This window comes from Trichechus manatus, unplaced genomic scaffold, assembly GCF_000243295.1.
Source record: "Trichechus manatus latirostris isolate Lorelei unplaced genomic scaffold, TriManLat1.0 scaffold00189, whole genome shotgun sequence".
NCBI classification, from domain to species: domain Eukaryota; kingdom Metazoa; phylum Chordata; class Mammalia; order Sirenia; family Trichechidae; genus Trichechus; species Trichechus manatus.
In genome coordinates, this window is record NW_004444125.1 from 3,046,300 (window position 1) to 3,066,667 (window position 20,368).

Consider the following 20,368-nt stretch of genomic DNA (forward strand, 5'->3'; position numbering starts at 1 on the left):
GGGGTTGTTAACCAATGTCATAAAACAATATGTGTACTACTGTTTCATGAGAAACTATTTGTTCTGTAAGCCTTCACCTGAAGTACAATAAAAAAAATTCACTGCTTACATCATTATGACTATGTAAATGCTATTCACAGCTAAGCCATCAGGTATATCATAATTTCTTTTCCTTTCAAGCATATTTTGCTTTCCCTGTAGTTGAAAATTGTCTTTAGTTCTTCTCTTTGCTTGGTTTTCCATCTACTTATTACTAACTCAAGACCTCAAATATCCCCAAGTTAATCACTCCTCTCAATGGGTTCGAACATATTAGGTATTCCACTAATTTAATCTTCTAGAAATTTCTTTTGGAGCCTTCTGACCTGCTGTCATCTTATCTGATGACTCAGTAGGCATACTACTCAACTGTCAGCTGACATCGTTCTTTCACCATGGTTGTTGGGAGCCCCTTCTCCTCTCTCCTGTGCTTCTGGGGTCCTGTTTCCTTCCTTTATTGGCTTATGCCTAAAGTAACCTCCTAAGAAAAGGAATCTTGGTAAGTAAAATTTTGGTGACCTTGGACATATAGAAATGTTTTTATTCTACCCTCATACTTAATGCATCATTTGTTTAAGGTACGGAACTCTAGACAGGAAATCATTTTCCCTCAGAAATTTGAAGGCAATCCTCTAAAAGTATTGCCGTTGACAAGTCTAATGCCACCATGATTCCTAGTCCTATGAAAACTGTTCTTCCTCTCTGAAAGTTTATAGGATCTTCTTTTCATCCCCCATGTTCTGAAATTTCACAATAATGTGCTTGTTGTGGATCTCTTTTTATTCATGATGCTAGGTATTCAGTAAGCCCTTTCAATCTAGAAACTCAAGGGAAATTTTCTTGAAATTTTTTTTTTTCAGATTTACTCCCCACCATTTTGCCTGTTCACTCTTTTTAGAACTATTATTCAAACACTGAGCTTCCAGGGCTGGTCCTCTAATTTTCTTATCTTTTCACCCCTATTTTCTATTTCCTTGTCTTTTTTGCTCCACTTTATAGTTTTCCTTCATTTATCTTCTAATGTTTCTACCAAGTTTTTCATTTTTATTACCTTATTTGTAATTTCCAAAAACTTTTTTTTATAGCATCCTTTTCTTATTTCATGAATATAATATCTCTTCTTAACAAGCTGAGGATAATAATGATGGTTTTTTGAAATGGTGGCTCTTTTAAAGGCTTCTTCGGGCATAGTCTCTGCTTCCTCCAAGCTTTTTTCTCCTTGTACTTATTTTGGTCTCTGTTAGATTAGATGCTTTCCTCAAACGTCTGATAATCTTTGTCTATTTAATGTCTATTTAACAGTGGACACTAAAAAGCTGTTTGGGAGCCATTTGCCTATGCATAAGCCTTCTTGACCGTGGTCTTCACCGTGAAGTGTCTGGGCAGGGCTGTTTCCTTGGGGTTTCTCAATATCAGTATCTTTAGAGGTCTCTTCTCTTGAACTGGTAGGTTTCTCCAGAGAAGACTCTTCTGGTCTCCTATGAGAAAGCTATATGCTTGGCTGCCAGTATTCTGGGAACCAAGTGGGAAAAGAAGGCTGGGATTAACATTAAGTTAACTGCTCTGTTTTAAGCAAAGTTCCTCCACCCTCAGCTGACTGATGCCCCTCAGTCCAGCATAAATGCTAGTCTTCTGAGGTAGTAGAAAGACAGCTGCCTACGGGTTCAGTACATGGGAGGAGACCTGGGAATTTGCTTCTTTATTTTTTTTTTAAGTTTCCTCCTTCCTGCATAATCTCTGGTACTTCCAAATTGCTTTTCTGTTTGCTTCTCTCTCCCACCAGGTACCACCTTCTGTGATGCAAACTGCTTGCTTCTTTGCTTTCTCCACCTATGGCTTAAGATTCAGCTTTCTTAGGTCAGTTAAGGTAATTACCACTAATTCATCTACTCTCTAACCTCCAAAATTTTGTTGCCATTTCCTCTCTTTTTGGTCCCTAGGGGCTATGGTTTTTTAAAAAAAATACCCTTCTGTTGTTTTAGTGAGCTTCAGGAAAGAATAGAGCCAAATGTGGCTGTTCAAACTGTCACCTTTAACCAAAATCTCTACACTTTTTAATGGAATATACAATTTATAACATAGCCAAAGAAATTAGTAGTCCTTTTCTGAAAAATTCACATACTTTTGAAACTAAGCTGTTAGTATGCTTTTTCAAAAAGACATTATTTTATTTTATGATATGAGACACTGATTTTTAAAACAATATAACTCCAAATAAAGTACATTTCTCATTGTCGAAAGCAATCCAAACTGTCAGAAATGGTCATTGTTAACATAATTTCTTGAGCATTTATACTAGACATCTGGTTATTCATTTGTTCTCATGGAATTTTAACTTAGAATAGGATTTTGGTATTTTAAGTATGTTTCAGAGACAAAAAGCTTAAGAACTAAGCTAGTTAACACAAACTACCAGTGGATTAGCTGATTGAAGAAAAATATCAGGGGACACACAACCAATGAAGACACATAGTTATCCAAAACAGATGTCTAGACAGACATGGTGAATAGACCCCATGCTGTAGTTGCCAGTACAGAGGCTGTGCTAGAGAAGGTAGATAGGTAATTATCGTCCAACCCCGTCAACTAGTTAACCCACCTATGTTTTAAGATAATCATGGAACACCTACCTGTGGATGATTTTCATCAGCTTTAGTAGCCAAAATGCAGAAATCTCCACAAGTAGTAACAGAAATTAGACTCTTTACGTATTTAACATATTTCTCATTGTTTTTTGTATCCCAAAAGACCACACAGTACTCTGGACGATCAGGCCTGGTATATGCATAAACTACAGTATTCGAGCAATAGCCCCACTAGGAAGAAAAGAAGAAGCAAAAGGAGGGAAGGGAGAAAGAGAGAAGGGAAGAAGAGAGGGAAGGAGTGAGGAAAAAAGAGAGAGAAAGATATTTAGTATTGGGAAAGAAAAATCATATGTACTATATTTTTACTGTAGAAATACTGTAATCTATGGTTTACTAGTCCTGGCAAACATATTATATTCTTCAGAAATGGAAGACAGAGGATTGGACATTCAAATTAATACCATTATTTACAAAAATTATTTTAAAAATGCAAAAGTAATAAAGATATTTACAAAAGAAAGAATGTGCCACATAAATAAATTTACTCTATTTAACTTTCCTTATTTTAATTTGTAATATTTAAGCTTCAGTGGTGACAATTTCAGATTTTTCAGTAGTCAGTAACGGGTGGTTGTGGGAAGAGTGATCCCTGTCAAAAGTTTTAAGTCTAGGTTCCCAAGCCAAAATTAAAAAATAGTTTCTCTGCGTTTTTATCCTCTCCACATTTTTTATATTTGTTTTCATCAGAGTAACATACGTACATAATTTACAGTCAAATAATTCTACGTGGCTTATTTAAAACAAACCAAAATGCAAACATCCCTGCTCCAACTTCCCCTCCAGGGTAACCATTTGTAACTCGTTTAACTGAAATTGTTTTGATATTTATCTCCATGTCCATATTTGGTATTAATCTATTGATTATGATACTGATTACAGAAGAGAATTTAGCTCTCATGTACCACCCTTCCCCATCATACACTTAATGTTTTCCCTTCCCTTTAATTTTCCCAATATACTTATACTGCAATTTTGAATAAATCAATATTCAATGTTAACATTAGTATGACTGTATATACTACTCAAGGAGCCCTGGTGGCACAGTGGTTAAGAGCTCAACTGCTAACCAAAAGGTCAGCAGTTTGAATTCACCAGCCACTCCTTGGAAACCCTATGGGGCAGTTCTACTCTGTCCTATAGGGTCGCTATGAGTCAGATCTACTCAACAGCAATGGGTTTTTTTTAACAAGTTTTATACTACTGAAAGCTAAACCATGTTTAGCTGTTCGTACTGTAATTAACTTTTTTAAAATAAACTTTTTACTTTAAAATAGTTTAAAATAATTCACAGCAAAGTTGCAAAGATAGTACGGAGTTCCCATACACCTTTCACCGAGTTTCCCTTCTTGTTAACAACTTACATATAGTGGTATATCTGTCACAGCTAAGAAACCAACATTGATACATTACTATTAACTAAACTCCACACTTTATTTGGATTTCATTAGCTTTTTCCTAATGTCTTTTTTCAAGTCCAGAACCCAATCCAGGATATATTACATTTAATCATCATATCTCCTTAGGCTTTTCTATGCTAGGACAGTTTCTCAGTCTTTCCTTGTTCTTCATGACCTTCACATTTTGAGGGGTGCTGGTCAGGTATTTTGTAGAATGTCTTTCAACTTGGGTTTGTCTGATGTTTTTCTCATGGGCAGACTGGGTTTTCAGGAAGAACATCACAGAAGTGCTCTTCTCGTCATGTCATATCATGACACTAGAATAGCCTCCTTTCTGCTAGTTTCTAAAACAAACGCAGCTACAAATATAAGCTAGAAACAGATATTTTGAGCTACAGCAAAATTATTTTGTAAAAAAACACTTCTCTAAAATGGCTCTTAATACTCACCTTGTAATCAGGTCGAATATTTGCAAAATATATAAAGGAATCAACAGCTAGTGCAATTTTCAGTCCACCTCCTTCCCAAGATAGTGCAGACATCTGCTTTCCAGGAACTTTCAAAGTACCAAGATGCTGAAAAAAGAAATATGCTTAACCTAAAATATGACAATTAACCTAAATGCGATCAGTTCATAGATCAAAACTGGTATGAAAATTATTTTGTAGAAGATTATTACTCACTTCGAAATCATTTCCTTTAATCTTTATAAAGAAAAATAAACATAGGATAGAAAAAATTTACAAACTATATCCAAAGAATTTAATACCAAATTTCATCAAATCTAAGATGTCATGGATTTAAATATGCATCTTTACTTTTATGAATAACTAAGGAGAGAAAAAACACATTGCTAATTAAAATATGACAAATCTGATTTTAAGATACATCCCAATTTTAGAGGTAATAAAATATAAAAAACTATGCTTCTCGGAATCAATGAAATATGGTACTAGTAAGCTCAATCCTAAAGTCTTCCTCTCTCTTTCTTCCCCCACCAGCAAGGTGTCACCAAGTCCTGTTGCTTTTACTCCTTTGTATCTTCCACTACGATAGCCTCATTTCTTGACTGACCCATTGTAATACCCTCCTAATTGCAATTCTGACCATTCATTCTTTTCCTCATTCCCATTCTCTACCCCCAAATTCAATCTCTGTTGTCACAATTATCTTCTTAGAGCACAGATCTGATTATTTTCTACCCTGCTATATAAAAACGGACAATAATAAAAAAGAAAAAAGAATTAAACAGCTCCTCACCATCACATTCTTTAGCATTGGTATACACGTCTTTTCCATTTGGTTCTAAACTTCATTCTCTGGCTTAATGTCCCACTGTTTAGCCATAATTACTGTGTATTCACTCATAAGGAACTACTATGTCTCCATACTTTTGGCACCATATAATACTCTTTTTGCCTGAAATCTCCTCTCCTTCCCTCTACACCTTCCCTATCTTTACTATTCCTGGTCCTCCTGCAGTATCCTATTCATCCATCAAGATAAAATTCAAATATTGCTTCCTCAGTGAGTCCTGTCTTCTTCCCTCCCTATATGGTTTTAGAGAATTTAGACAGTGGGCCCCTTGAGAGCACTAACTTTATCATAATCACATTTATTTCCCTATCCCTTAAGAGATTACTTGGTAAACAAGTTTTCAATAAATACCTCTTAAGTAAGTAAATATAGTTTCAAATTAATTCCTGCATATACTAACATAAAAAAAAAAACCCACTGCCACTGAGTTGATTCCAACTCATAGTGACCCTATAAGTCAGAGAACTGCCCCATAGGGTTTACATGCTTGTCCACATCTTTTTCCCATGGAGTGGCTGGTAGGCTTGAATGGCAGACCTTTAGGCTAGTATCTGAGCGCTTAACCACTGTGCCACCAGGGCTCCTTACTTTCAAATAAAACCAAAACCTTCGCCATTGAGTCGATTCCGACTCATAGCGACCCTATAGGACAGAGTAGAACTGCCCCGTAGAGTTTCCAAGGGGCAGCTGGTGAATTTGAACTACTGACTTTACAGTTAGCAGCCGAGCTCTCAACCACTGCGTCACCAGGGTGCAGTACACTTTATGACTGAATTAATAAATGAATAAATGAATGCAATAACTTTTTTAATGTGGTCATGAAAAGACACTTTTAATCTATACTTCTCATTTCACAGAACAGTACAATCCCAAGAGTTTCAATAATTTGTATTGATATCCCTTATTCTAAATATGTTCTAAAGTCAAATTTAATTTATTGAACTCCATTTGGCCAGGGAAAACAAGTTTTCCCTGGAGGGGTGGGGAGGACAGTCCAATTTATCTGTCTTGCTGCCTATACAGAACCAAAGGAGGACAAGCAAGCTCTGAGGATAGTATTCTTGGTGTTGACACATCCACAGTTCACGGAGAATAAGGCCATCTCCTAACTGTGCAACACAGCCCAGTGGTGGCAGCAGCAAGAAAAGGAAATCGAGTGTTAGTAAGCATTTCCTAACACTGTGTGTCTTAGTTATCTAGTGTTGCTATAACAGAAATATCACAAGGGGATGGCTGTAACACAGAGAAATTTATTTTCTCACAGTTTAGGAGGCTAGAAGTCCAAATTCAGAGTGCCGGCTCTAGGGGAAGTTCTTCTCTCTCTGTAGCCTTAGGAGGAAGGTCCACCAGGGCTCCTCAAATAACATTAAATGACTATTAAGCCCTGAGAAACTATGCTAGGTATTTTCAATTGCAGTTGTACCACAAACCACTTAGTTCTCAATTTAATGAATAATACTGTTTTTCCAGATAAAACAAATAGGCCTTAGAACCCATGTTTTTATACTTGGGGGAGGCCGAACAAATAAAAATAGACAAAATGACATAATGATAAGTAAGCCAATGGTGAATAGCAAAAATAACCAATATGAATTTGAATGAAGGAGGGTATAAGCATATAAACAATTCAGGTTTTTAATTATTTAGGAATCTTGAAAACTATGCTCTTAATTTTCCTCAGCTTTTCCATCTACCAAAAATATTGTTAGCTGACAATGTACAGAGAGCATCTACTCTTTATAGTGCATTCTATTGGGTATTTTAAGATACTGATTCAAAAGTGTTATGAATTGAATTATGTCCCCTCAAAATATGTGTTGTGGTTATAATTCTATTTGGGAATGGGTTGTCTTTGTTATGTTAATGAGAGAGGATTAGTATGGGGTGTAGTTTGAGTCAATCTCTTTTGAGATATAAAAGAGATTAAACGAACAAGCGAGAGAAGCAGAGATGGGGGAAGACTGATGCCAAGCCACATAAAGATTGTCCAGGAGAGAAGCTCAGAAGAGACAGGGACCTTCCTCCAGAGCCTTTCCCTAGAGCCAGCAACCTGAATTCAGACTTCTAGTCTCCTAAAATGCGAGAAAATACATTCGTTTGTTAAAGTCATCCACTTGTTGTATTTTTGTTATAGCAGCACTACATAACTAGACAGAAATTGGTACCGAAAGTGGGGTGCTGCTCTAATAGATATCTACAACGTGGAAGTGGTTTTTGAATTGTGTAATGAGTAGAGGCTGGACGAGTTTTAAGGTGTCTAACAGTAAAAGCCTAGATTGCCTTGAAGAGACTGTTGACAGAATTATGGATGTCAAAGGTAATTCTGGTGAAGACTCAGAAGGAAGTGAGGAGAGCCTTAGAGAAAGTCTCTACAGTCTCAGAGAATACATATGACACCAGCAACAGAATGTTGCTAGATACGTGGATATTGAACGTGCTTCTGGGAGCTTTAAAAGAAAATGATGAACCTGTGATTGGACAATGGAGGAAGGGCAATATTTTCTATGTAGTGGCAAAGAACTTATCTGAACTATGTTCAGATGCTTGGGGGGAGGTAAAACCTGTAAGTGATGAATTCGGATATCTGGCTGAGAAGGAAAGAGATGGTCTTAAAAATGAACTGTGTAAAATGAAAACAAACTTAAAGATATGGCCTAGAATGTTCACCAAAGATGTGGCTACACAAACTTTTGTTAAAGAGATTAAGCCTGTGACTGATGGATCTAACCAACTACAAAAGCAGAAAACCCATCAGCTGAGACTGAAGGGGACAGACAAAGAACGAAAGAGCACTGTCTGCCTCTTGGAATTCTACAGGCAGGAAACATGTCAAAGGAGCTAATGAAAAGGACCATGTCTGGAGCAGCTCAGAGATCAGTGGAACTGTTGGAAGGAGCACAGGAAACAGAGCCTTCTGAGTTTCAAAGGGTGAGGCCACAGTCTCCCAGATCTCAAAGGACAGGGCCATAGTCTCCTAGGTTTCAAAGAGTCAGATCTTTGTCAACTTGGTTCCAGAGTGTGGGGCTTCCATTGAGGTGTGCCACGGGGACAGGGTCACCACCCAAAGCTGAGGGAGAGGGAATGCCATGCCCAGGGGGTAGAAGAATGGGAGCTGCCGGGGCCGAGGGGATGGGGTTGACACTTAGATGGACTAGAAGAATGGGGCTTCCTAAAGCCAAGGAAGCAGAGTTGCCACCCCAGTGAGCCTGGAAGGCAGGACTGAAGCCCAGGCCAAGAGGCCTCCAGTCAGAATCCAGAGGGCATGGCCAACACCCAGAGTCTGCAGGGCAGGCCATTGCCCAGATGGTCTCACAGAAGAAAGAATTATTTTCAAGCCTTGAGACCTAATGTAATTTGTTCTGCTGGGATTTGGACTTGCTTAGTGCCTGTTATCTTTGCCTTCCCTCCAATTTCTCCATTTATTACAGAAATGTCTATTCTGTGACCGTTTTACCATTGTACTTTGGAAGTAGATAACCTGTATTCTAGGTTTCACACATTCACAGATGAAGAGGAATTTTGCTCCAGGATGGAATACATCTAAAGTCTCACTCATATTTGATTTAGATGATTCAGAAGATGAAATTTTGAGCTTGGAGCTGATTTAAGACTTTTGGGATGATGTGATGGGGTAGATGTGTTTTGTGTATGGCAAGGACATGAATTTTGGGGGGCCAAAGGGTGAAATGTTATGGATTGAATTGTGTCCCCCAAAAATATGTGTTGTAAATCCTAGCCTCTGTGCCCATGGTTATAATCCCATTTGAGAATGGGTTGTCTTTATTATGTTAGTAAGACAGGATTAGTGTAGGGTGTATCTTAAGTCAATTCTTTTGAGATATAAGAGATTAAACAAGCAAGTGAGAGAAGCAGAGATGGGGGAAGAGAGGTGTCACGCCACATGAAGATTTCCCAGGAGCAGAAGCTCAGAAGAGACAGGGACCTTCCTCCAGAGTTGACAGAGACAGAAAGCCTTCCCCGAGAGCTGACACCCTGAATTCAGACTTCTAGCCTCCTAAACTGTGAGAAAATAAATTTCTGTTTGCGACAGCCACCCACTTGTGGTATTTCTATCATACCTGTACTAGCTAACTAAGACAAAAAGCATCAGATGATAAAATTCTTACCCTTAAATAAATTATTCTCCACTTAGGGAAGAAAATATTAAGTATAATAATAAAATAACTGGTAAACGCTTTTGTACAGCTAAAAATACATATCATTGTAGTCTATGGTGAATGTATATCCAAAAAGGATTGAATATAGTCTAGAGCCAGAAAATATAATAGGTAAAAATAAATTTGTCTCGTTACTAATAAGTTCTAATTTTCTAAATCTTTTAAAATTTACGATCTATTACTTCTCCTACTTGATATTTTCCAATGCTATTTCCAAGAAATTCTCTTTAAAAATTAAATTCATTAATAATACCATTGTGAAGGGTAATACATGCATTTATGGAACTGAATATATTTTAATGCAATATAACCTAAGATTAATTATTAAGACAGGTCTTCTTAAAATAATTGATTATTCCACAACAAATTAAAGCCATTAGAAGTTGGGTTAGGGACAGACAGATATGTACATTTAATATCTAAGCACATTTAAAATAACATTTAAAATCAGAAAAAATTAATCTAAAAAACTAAGTTACACTAAAAACCACTCAAAAGCAGTCTGTGAAGAGATACATATTCAGATCACAGAGAAAATATTCTAAATCACTATTCCATAGTGATTTTTTTATGCCAAAGTTCTGGTTTTCCAAATGGATAGATTATAAAAAAAATTTCATGATAAAATACAATTGTGAAGACCTGTAATATGAAGACATTAATCAAAGACATACACGTAATAGCTCATCATTTGTACTCACAATATCCCTAAAAGAAAAATGTGACAAGTGTTTACCTTTCTTCCACCCCTTTTTTCCCCTACCATATTCACTGTATATTTAAATCTAAAGAAAGAAGATAAAATCTTTAATACTTTTACCTCACCAAATGGAGTGTAAAATTGCACGGTGTTTACATCTTTATCCTGAGTGACTGCTTTCTGGGATCCAGCCACAGCTAACACACTGCCAGTGTGGTTCCACTGGATACTTACTACATACATGCCAGTATCAATTAAAACAGGATCTAGTCAAAAAGAAAAAAAATTAGGTGATTTCTGGTAAAATACTTACAGAACTTTAAAACCTTCAGAACAATTCTTAAACTTATTCTTAATTCTCCACATTAAAAAAAATTACCTACTTTGGTCATTCTCATGTCTCATTATTTGGCATCTCCCATTATCAAAACAAATAGCAAGGCAAGGGCAATCTGGTTCCACATAGCCTTCCGTACCATGGTACCAATGTATTCCAGCAATACTGATTGCTCCAGTGACATTCACCAAACAGTTCAGTTTCATTTTCATCTAAATAAAATTGGCTAGGTTAATATATTACATTTTGAAACAGATCACTATGAATACAGCACTGTAGAAAGACCACTGAAAATAGAATTTTAAAATCTGGTTTCAAATGCAAGCTCCATCACTTTCTAGCTTAATGGCCTGCACAAATGACTTCACCTGAGTCTCGGTTTTCTCCATGTGTAAAATGAAATTAAAGAAAAACTTACAGAACTTTTATGAGTCTCAAATGAGATGAGGTATATGAAACTACTTTAAGAATAGCCAAGTATCACACAGAAGTTAGCTATCACTACTTCCACCAATGAGTCGATTGATGTAATGTCCTAGCCCTTGCTAAAAACAAAACTGTCCGTCAGTAAGATCAGAGATCTATCACGGTGAAATCTTGCAAAGCCAGACTTTTTCTTGAGATTATGCTACCAGAGCCTATACTATTTTGCCTTCTTTCCAGGTCTGAATTTTTCTCCCTTACTGTTTAAATCTCCCATTCTTTCTAGATTCTTGCTACAAAAATGTCTTTGGTATCTGCATGTAAACTTTAGCTTCAGGTATGAGAAAACACTTATAAAAATTAAACTTCACATCATCCTACTCATTAACCTTCTGCTTCAGTACACTGAAATCATGTCCTTCACAGCTACCAGAAAATATGAACTAAAAGCTATACTCTAACATGTTGCATTAATTTACACTGAATCAACCAAGAAGCTTTTTTTTTTAAAAAAAAGATTATTTTTCAGACCATTGGAAAAAGAAAGTCCTGAACTGAAGACTTTCTTAATTACACAAACTGTCATAATAAAGAATTGTGTACACATATGAATATATAAAATCATGATATAAAATTGTGTAAATAAAACTAATGAATACATGTGTATAATATACTTACTATAAAATTCCCTTGATTATCATAAATGTGTATTTCCCCATTTGCCATTCCAAATAATAAGACTTTACTGTCTGCAGACCATGCTACATGACATAGCTGTATACCCTTCAAGTCTTTTCCCCAAATACGATTCCCTAAAGCAAAACATAAAACATAATTATTTCATTAAAATTTCAAGGTCATGATCCTCCAATATTGTTTTCAAAGTCTTTGTCTCCCTAAACAGCTCTTAGATTGTACACAGCACTCACTCATGCATTCATTTAGTCAATATATATTTTTAAGCTCCTACTATGTGCTGAATACCTGCTAGACATGTGAAATAACAATTATTTCAAATGTTTCCCCTTCTCTTCTAAACTCTGGCCCTAGCATATCACTCCCAATCAGCAAACGAACCCATCTTCTACTTCAGAAAGAAAATAAAATCTTTCAAAAGCAAAATCCCTCATTCCAGCTTTAAACACTCAGAACATCACTGAGTCCACACTTACCCTCTCTTCTTTCCCTCCTAATGCAAAGGAAGGGGTATCTTCCTACCTGACTCCCCTTAAGGCTAATCCCTCCACCTATTCTCTGATCTGATCCCTTCCTAGTTTTGCAAAGATCTCCCTCTATTGACTATTCCCCTTCTCTCTTTTGCTTTAAATTTTTCTCTCCTGGCCCTTTCTTATCAACATTTAAACAGTCAGGTCTACTCCTCTTCAAAACCACCACCTCAACTAAAAAAACAAATGAACAAAAAATAAAACACTTCCCATAACCCTAAGTTCTCCTGCTAGCTACCACCTATTTCTACCATTCCTTTTCCAACCAAACTTCTTGGAAAAGTTATCTACACCTGTAGTCTCTACTTCCTTACTTCCTACTTAATCCTCAACCCATCCCAATCTGGCTTCTGCCCCAAAACTCCACTAAAACTGCTTTCATATAGATTATTAACAGCCTGTGGTTAAATCCAATGGATGCTTCTCTATTTTGTTTTTGCTTTTTTTTTTTATTCTGTACCCCTTCCTTCTTGATGCTCTCTTGCCTTCCATGAGCCCATGTACTCCTTTATTTCCAAGATTGCTATTTTTCAGTATCCTTTATGAAATTCTTTTCTTCTGCCCATCCCTTAAATGTTGCTGGTTCTTTTACTACAAATGGTCTTTTGGTTTTTCCATCTATTCCAATGGTTTCAATTAACATCTTTATGCTGTTTATTCCCAAAATTATGCCTTCAGTCTAGATATTTCTGAGCTGATGATTTATATATCTAACTGTGGACTGGGCATATTTACTTGGATGTCTTATGGCATGACAAAATCAACATATCCAAAAATTAAATCTTACCACAAAACCAGTCCTTCTCCCATACCCTCAATTTCAATGAAATGCACCACCATCCAAAGTCTACATTTTTGTACAGTCTAACAATTGTAAAGATAAGTTATATAACTGGGCAGACATATTTAAAATAATCTTGAAAAATTAATTCAATTTTTTTTTTTAAATTATACTTCAGGTGAAGTCTTACAGAACAAACAGTTTCTCATGAAACAGTAGTACACATATTGTTTTATGACATTGGTTAATTCAGTTTTTTAAGTACCATACAGGAAATTTGAAAAGAATATTTTTGCTTGAATACACTTAAAAACAAATGGTTAGAACCAAAAGGTGGTTCTTAAATGACATCAAACTGGAAATCAATTGTTTTCTTTTTATGTTTTTTTAATCAGAATGTTAACATATGATAATTAACCTAAATCTCTAAAGATAAAACATATCAGCTAAATCCTAATCTTAATGTCCAATCAATGCATTACCATCCACTGAACCAACAATCACAGCTCCATCTTCATATACAATACAGATCTTCTGTCCATCAGCATTCCAGCTCATACTTCGAACCACTGATTTATTTCTATTGTTGATCATTTCCTCATACCAAGAGCCTGTTTACATAAACAATAACAAAAAAAAGTTACAAGTCAAAGCTTTCATATTACATCCATTAAATGGTACTTACGAGTTGAAAACGTTCCATAAAATACACTGTGGGACAAATAATTGTAAGGTTTTCTACAACCTGAGACATTAAACTATAAAACCTCAAATCCAACATAAACAAAATGAAAAATTTACTTAAACTTGGCATTATGGATTGAATTGTGTCCCCCCAAAAATGTGTGTCAACTTGCTAGTCCATGATTCCCAGTATTGTATATTGTCTACCATTTTGTCATCTACCATTTGATTTTCCTATATGTTGTAAATCCTACCTCTACGATGTTAATGAGGTGGGATTAGCGGCAGTTATGTTAATGAGGCAAGAGTCAATCTACAAGATTAGGTTGTGTTTCAAGTCAATCTCTTTTGCGATATAAAAGAGAGAAGCCAGCAGAGTGACATGGGGACCTCATACCACCAAGAAACATGAGCCAGGAGAATAGCGTGTCCTTTGAACCTGGGGTCCCTGTGCTGAGAAGCTCCTAGACCAGGGGAAGACTGATGACAAGCACCTTCCCCCAGAACCAACAGAGAAAGAAAGATTTCCCCTAAAGCTGGCACACTGAATTTGGACTTCTAGCTTCCTATACTGTGGTATTTCTATTATAGCAGCACTAGATAACCAAGACACCTTGACTAAGGATTGTTTCAAAGACTGTCACAGAAAACACAATAAACACCTAGCACATTTCTTTCTCTTGCTTTCTTCCTCTCTTTCTGTCAATTAAAAATTGAAATTTCATTTGCTTTTACAGGGCCAAAACAATTAATTTTGCACAAAGTCTAACTCTTCCCACCTGAACAACATATTTCAGATAACTAAGAAAAGACAGAATAACTACAATAATTTTATATGTATGCATAAAAAACTCTCCAATGATTAATTATAAGAAAACTAAATGTAAGCATATTAGGTAAAGTTCTAAGCCTGTATGAAAAAATTCTTAAACAGTTCACATTAAATTAGTGATATCACTAATGCCGATGACAAAAATATATTTTTAATTGTGCTTTACGTGAAAGCTTACAGCTCAATTTCTTATGCAAAAATTTATACACATACTGTTATGTGACCCTAGTTGCAATCCCTATAATGTGACAGCACACTCCCCCTTTCCTTGCAGGGTTTCCTGTGTCCATTCAACCAGCTCCTATCCCTTTCTTCCTTCTCATCCCGCCTCTGGACAGCAGCTGCCCATTTAGTCTCGTGTATCTACTTGAACTAAGAAGTACATTCTTAAAAAGTATGATTTTATGTTTTATAGTCCAGTCTAAACTTCATCTGCAAAGTTGGCTTTGGGAATGGTTTTAGTTCTGGGTTAACAGAGAGTCTGGGGGCCATGTCTTCGGGGGTTCCTCCAGTCTCAGTCAGACCATTAAGTCTGGTCTTTTTATGTGAATTTGAGTTTTGCACCACATTCTTCTCCGGCTCCGTCAGGGACTCTCCATTGTGTTCCCTGTCAGTGTGGTCACTGGTCGTAGCTGGGTACCATCTAGTTCTTCTGGTCTCAGGCTGATGCAGTCTCTGGTATATGTGGCCCTTTCTGTCTCTTGGGCTAATATTTTCCTTGTGTCTTTGGTGTTCTTCATTCTCCTTTGCTCCAGGTTGGTTGGGACCATTTGATGTATCTTAGATGGTCCCTCACAAGCTTTTAAGACCACAGACACCACTCACCAAATTGGGATGCAGAACATTTTCTTAATAAACTTTGTTATGTCAATTGACCTAGATGTGATGACAAAAATATCCTTCTTGTACACAGGGTTGGAGTAAGATGTTACTTGTAGTATAACCAAATTGGAGTCATACAGCAAGGTTTTTTTCTATTTATTTTTGTTTTTTTTTCAAAGTCTTAGTACATTCTGGAATACGGAAAGCTGACCTGCAGCCAAGCAAGTAATGGTGTAATTTGGAGTAACTAGTCAGAGCACAGTATAAGAGAGTTAGGACTGAGGCCCAGAGAAGTCCTACCTTGGAAAAAGACCAAGTTTACTCCAATCTCCTGTGCTTTACTTTCTACCCTCTACACACACATAGACAAAATAAGCTTTAAAAAAAATAATAAATTTCAGCTATTCAAGCACTACAGCATATTTTTTAATTAAGAATTTTTAAATATTATACCCTGAACCTTTTCAAAATAGCACACAAGAACTAAGGTACCCTTCACATTTGAAGATGATGGCTACAACCCTCAAGAGAACATGTATTATGAGTTGTACCAAAGTTAATCCTTCTCACATTCTTCTCTTGTGAACAAAGCCACAAACTGTGAACCAGTAATCATAGCTGAGATAAAATCTATAACCATGAAAGGAAGCTAACTGGCCAAATAAAGACAATGAGTTCCTACCTTTGACTTCTTAATAACTGTGTTTCTATCTCCCAAGCTAACTCTAGCCACTGAGCACATAGGAACTAATTCTTATTAGAAACCTGGAAAAAAGGAGCTATCTCAAACAGAAACTATTCTTCTGCTAAGTATTTAAGTTCATTTTGAGGACAGCCAACAGTCATCCAATTTACTTTATTAATGCAGGGTCATGGTTCAAAGGAAATAGTCAAGAGGAAGCAGCAATAAATCCAAATATATCACCACTATGAGGTTAGAATGAACTCCTATTGCTAGTTAAAAGCCAAGGCACTACTTAGGGGATGTCATTTCCCCCAGTGAAATAGTGTGATCCAAACTTCAATTTATGAAAGACTAAATAAGAGTCGGAATCGACTTGACGGCAACGGGTTTGGTTTTGGTTTTCATATACCTTTATATAACATCCATACAATGATAAGCCCATTTTGATCACTGGTAGTCAACTTCTGATATTGTTCATTCCATGTGACAACTTGAACAGAACCTAGAAAATGACAAAACAATATAATTGTTTAAATTATATAAAAAGATTACAATGACTTTCAAATTCATATTTATATATATATATAAGCACCAAAAGCATGCTAAAATCAATACGGTTCTTCTTTAACTTCTTGTCATTGTTAGTTGCTATCAAGTCAACTGTTATCTCATGGCAATCCCACATACAACAGAATGAAAAGATTCTCAGTCTTATGCCATTGTTGGTACACTCAAGTCCACTGTTGCAGCCACTGTATATTTTCAGTGCCTTCCAACATTGGGGCCTCATCTTCCAACACTATATCAGACAATATTTTGTTGTGATCTATAGGGTTTTCACTGGCTAATTTTTGTAAGTAGATTGCCAGGCCTTTTATCCTTGTCTGTCTTAGTTTGGGAGCCCTGCTGAAACCTGTCCACCGTGGGTGACCTGGCTGGTATTTGAAATAATGGTGGCTAGCTTCCAGCACCGTAGAAACATGCAAGCCATCACAGTATGATAAACTGATAGATGGGTGGTAGAGGTGAAATTTACCAATCTTCCCTGGTGGCGCAGTAGTTAAGATCTCAGCTGCTAACCGAAAGGTCAGCAGTTTTAACTCACCTAGCGGCTCCACAGGAAAAATACCTGGCAATCTGCTCCTGTAAAGATTATAGCCTAGAAAACCCTATGGGGCAATTCTACTCTGTCACATGAGGTCTCTATGAGTTGCAATCGACTCGATGGCACCTAACATTACTTTTAAAATATCCATAGGATGTAGTTACTGATATTACTAATTTTCTACAATACAACAATGCATAATACTACTTCTCATGTTTGGCCCTAATTCATCCCAGCAAATGCATCTATTATGACCACTTGCAAGAGTTTCCACATAGCTGATGATAGAAAGAAACATGAGCAGACCTACCCAATTGCCTGACTCCCAAGGATTAGGATGTCCAAAGAACACCATACTAAGTTTTTTAGTTGCTGTTATGTCTCATAACCTCTCTTTTTCCATTCTGTCTTTCATTCCATTAATAACACACTCTTGAGCATATTTTAAACCTCCGGATTATATAAACAATTTCTTCTAATTTTTTTATCCCTAAATACTTTAGTGCTTATTTCCTACAAATGGGACATTCTCTTTCATAACCATAGTAGAAATTAGGAAACTTAACATTTAAACAATATTTTATCTAGCCCACAGTCCATATTCAAATTTCATCAACTGTCCCGATAATGTCCTTTATAGCTATTTATTTTTCTCATTCCAAGATCCAATCCAGGATCAGATAGTCCTTTCAATTGTTATGTCTCTTCAGTCTCCTTTAACCTGGAACCATAGGTATATTCTAAAAAAGGATTACACATCCACAAATACAAACACTGTTTTTGAATATATAAAATAACAGCCATTTTTTTCAGATTTATTAAGAATATTGTTTAATCATATAAAAGTTGTTGAATGACTCTAGGTTATATTAGGACTCAATAGAAATGATTTAAATATTATCACTATATAAAATGTGAACATTTCTGCATTAAGCATATGGATGTTAAACACTTAAACATAATACTATAAAAATATGATTAAAAATATGATTAAAAATATGTATATATCTGTCTGTGTATATATGTATACACACACACACATACATATATACAGCATGACTTACCACTGTGACCTTCAAGAGTCTGATTCATAGAAAGATTACTAGGAGCTGCAAGACCCCTCAATTTTGCATCATCTAAAAAAAAAAAAAAACTATAATAAACATATAAAAGGGATAGATTATAAGATTTTGACATTTCTTGTTTTCTTTTTTTAAGGAGTTCCTATTTCTAGAAGATATTAGAATGATATTTTTAGAAGTAGGCCTCATTTTGATCTATTTTTCTCAAGATTTAAACGTGGACAATAATACATACCCCTTGCAAATATAAATAAAATGTTAAAAAAAGTGTACTTAGCAATAATCTCTACCATCCCACAGATGTCAGGGGTAAATCCTGAAAATAATAATTATTATTGCTACCTATTCCTCTATAAATGATCACAAATAGAAGTATTTATGACATATAGATTGAAAACTGTAAAAGAATAAGAGGGATCAAACAGTAAAGCCTTTGGAAACAAGTTTTTACTAAATTTTGCAGAATCTTATATTCATTCATCCATTTATTTATTCATTCAACAAATAAGCCATCTGATGTTTACATTAAATATTCTCTGAACTTTATTGGAAAAATACTCTAGAAAAGCACCATAAAATGTTTGGATTTCCCCCTCACCCTTCCCCCTTTTTTCTTTTAAGAATTAGAATTGCCTGGCACAGTGGTTAAGAGCTACCGCTGTTAACCAAAAGGTAGGCAGTTCGAATCCACTAGCCGCTCCTTGGAAACCCTATGGGGCAGTTCTACTCTGTCCTATAGAGTCGCTATGAGTTGGAATCGACTCGATGGCAACGGGTTTGGTTTTGGTTTTTTAATGACAAATACCATGAGCAAATTTCATTAGACAAATGATACTAGCCAATTTTCCATCAATCCCAAACGTTTGGGCTTACATTCATTTACCTGTCTGTGTCTCTAATTTCAAAACTTTAAGTAAGCCATCTTCACCACCACATGCTATGAAGCCTTGGTCCTTGTTCCAAGATATACATTTCAGCTTCACGTTATTGGGAATAGCAATCTGAAAAGCAACCACAGTCACTCTAGCAACTTTTTACAAAGGAGTTGGAAAGTTAATCTGTAAGAGATCTGGAGTCTGAAGAAAATCCCCTAAGAAGAAAAACGGACGAGGCTGCATAAGTATGAGCTGTTAGGAAGATAGGCATAATTCCTTGAACTGCCCGGGGCCCCACCATTTGGGAAAGGGTGAAAGAGGTGCACACAAGAGGGCAGTGACTGCAGAGGAACCCAACGGGGTAGTCATCTGACGGATAAAGGAGAGGGGGAGTGAGGACGGAAGTATAAATCCATACAACCAGCCCATATTCCCCTTCCACACACAACACTCAGGCTACCCTTTTGTTGTTCTTTTCTCTAGCCGACGGCCCGTGATGATGCACATAATTTAAATCACCTGGATCAGCAACAGGTGGAGAATGAAAGGTCGAAGAGCATTTAGTGCTCTGTCCTGCTGGCCCCCAGAAGGACCTAGCGAGGGGCAGGAAAGAAATCGTGCGAGAAGGCTGCTGGTTCTGTTAAGGGTACCGGTAGGAGGCGGTCCGAGGCTGGACCAGGCAGGAAGGCTGGAAGTTGGATGGTGAAGCCAGGTGAAGACTCCTAGCCTCCCCGAAAGGATGCGGGAATCGCCCACAGGATGCAGGTATGGAGCGGGAGCAAGGGCGCTCCCTGGAAAACTTACCTTCTTGCTCAGGTAAAAGAACATCCTGAGAACTCCGAGAGGAGGGATTCAGCCGTCAAGGTCTGCGACAGGTAGCTCGTTCTAAGTCTCCAATCCAGAGTACAAGCAGCACTTGGAAGCTCCCGTCTCCCTGGCAACCGCCGCTTCCCGGTCGCATCCGGGGCGCCGAGAGACACTTCCGGTGCCGGCCTCGCGCTGGGCACTTGGGCGGCGTGCGCCTGCGCAGACGTTGGTGAATTTATAGGGGTCGTGGGTTGCGGGAAACAGCCTGTGGTTGGACCTGGTCATTTTGTCCCTAGGACTTTCTACTTTCTGCTTGGGGTGGATGGGCGACCTGCTGCTAGCGCTGCGCGCTCCTGGGGCGGCTGCCCTGCCTCGTCGCCTCAGCTGCCCTCCGTCCCAGCGAGGTCTGAGGAGACACCAGATCTTTGACGGT

General features: G+C 37.1%; 1 protein-coding gene across 1 annotated transcript in view; it reads right to left on the minus strand.

Annotated features, from left to right (window-relative positions):
- The window catches only part of WDR35 (WD repeat domain 35), a 64,683-nt gene extending 44,616 nt beyond the window's left edge, over window positions 1–20,067 (minus strand). The window contains exons 1-10 of the mRNA XM_004387584.2: window positions 19,933–20,067; window positions 19,137–19,254; window positions 18,236–18,307; window positions 16,476–16,568; window positions 13,526–13,654; window positions 11,715–11,848; window positions 10,660–10,825; window positions 10,397–10,542; window positions 4,531–4,656; window positions 2,670–2,855 (exon numbers count right to left, since the gene is read on the minus strand). Coding sequence (XP_004387641.1) covers window positions 2,670–2,855; window positions 4,531–4,656; window positions 10,397–10,542; window positions 10,660–10,825; window positions 11,715–11,848; window positions 13,526–13,654; window positions 16,476–16,568; window positions 18,236–18,307; window positions 19,137–19,254; window positions 19,933–19,956 — 1,194 coding nt within the window. The 5' untranslated portion in view covers window positions 19,957–20,067. The remainder of the gene's footprint in view (window positions 1–2,669; window positions 2,856–4,530; window positions 4,657–10,396; window positions 10,543–10,659; window positions 10,826–11,714; window positions 11,849–13,525; window positions 13,655–16,475; window positions 16,569–18,235; window positions 18,308–19,136; window positions 19,255–19,932) is intronic.
- Window positions 20,068–20,368: the final 301 nt, after the last annotated feature.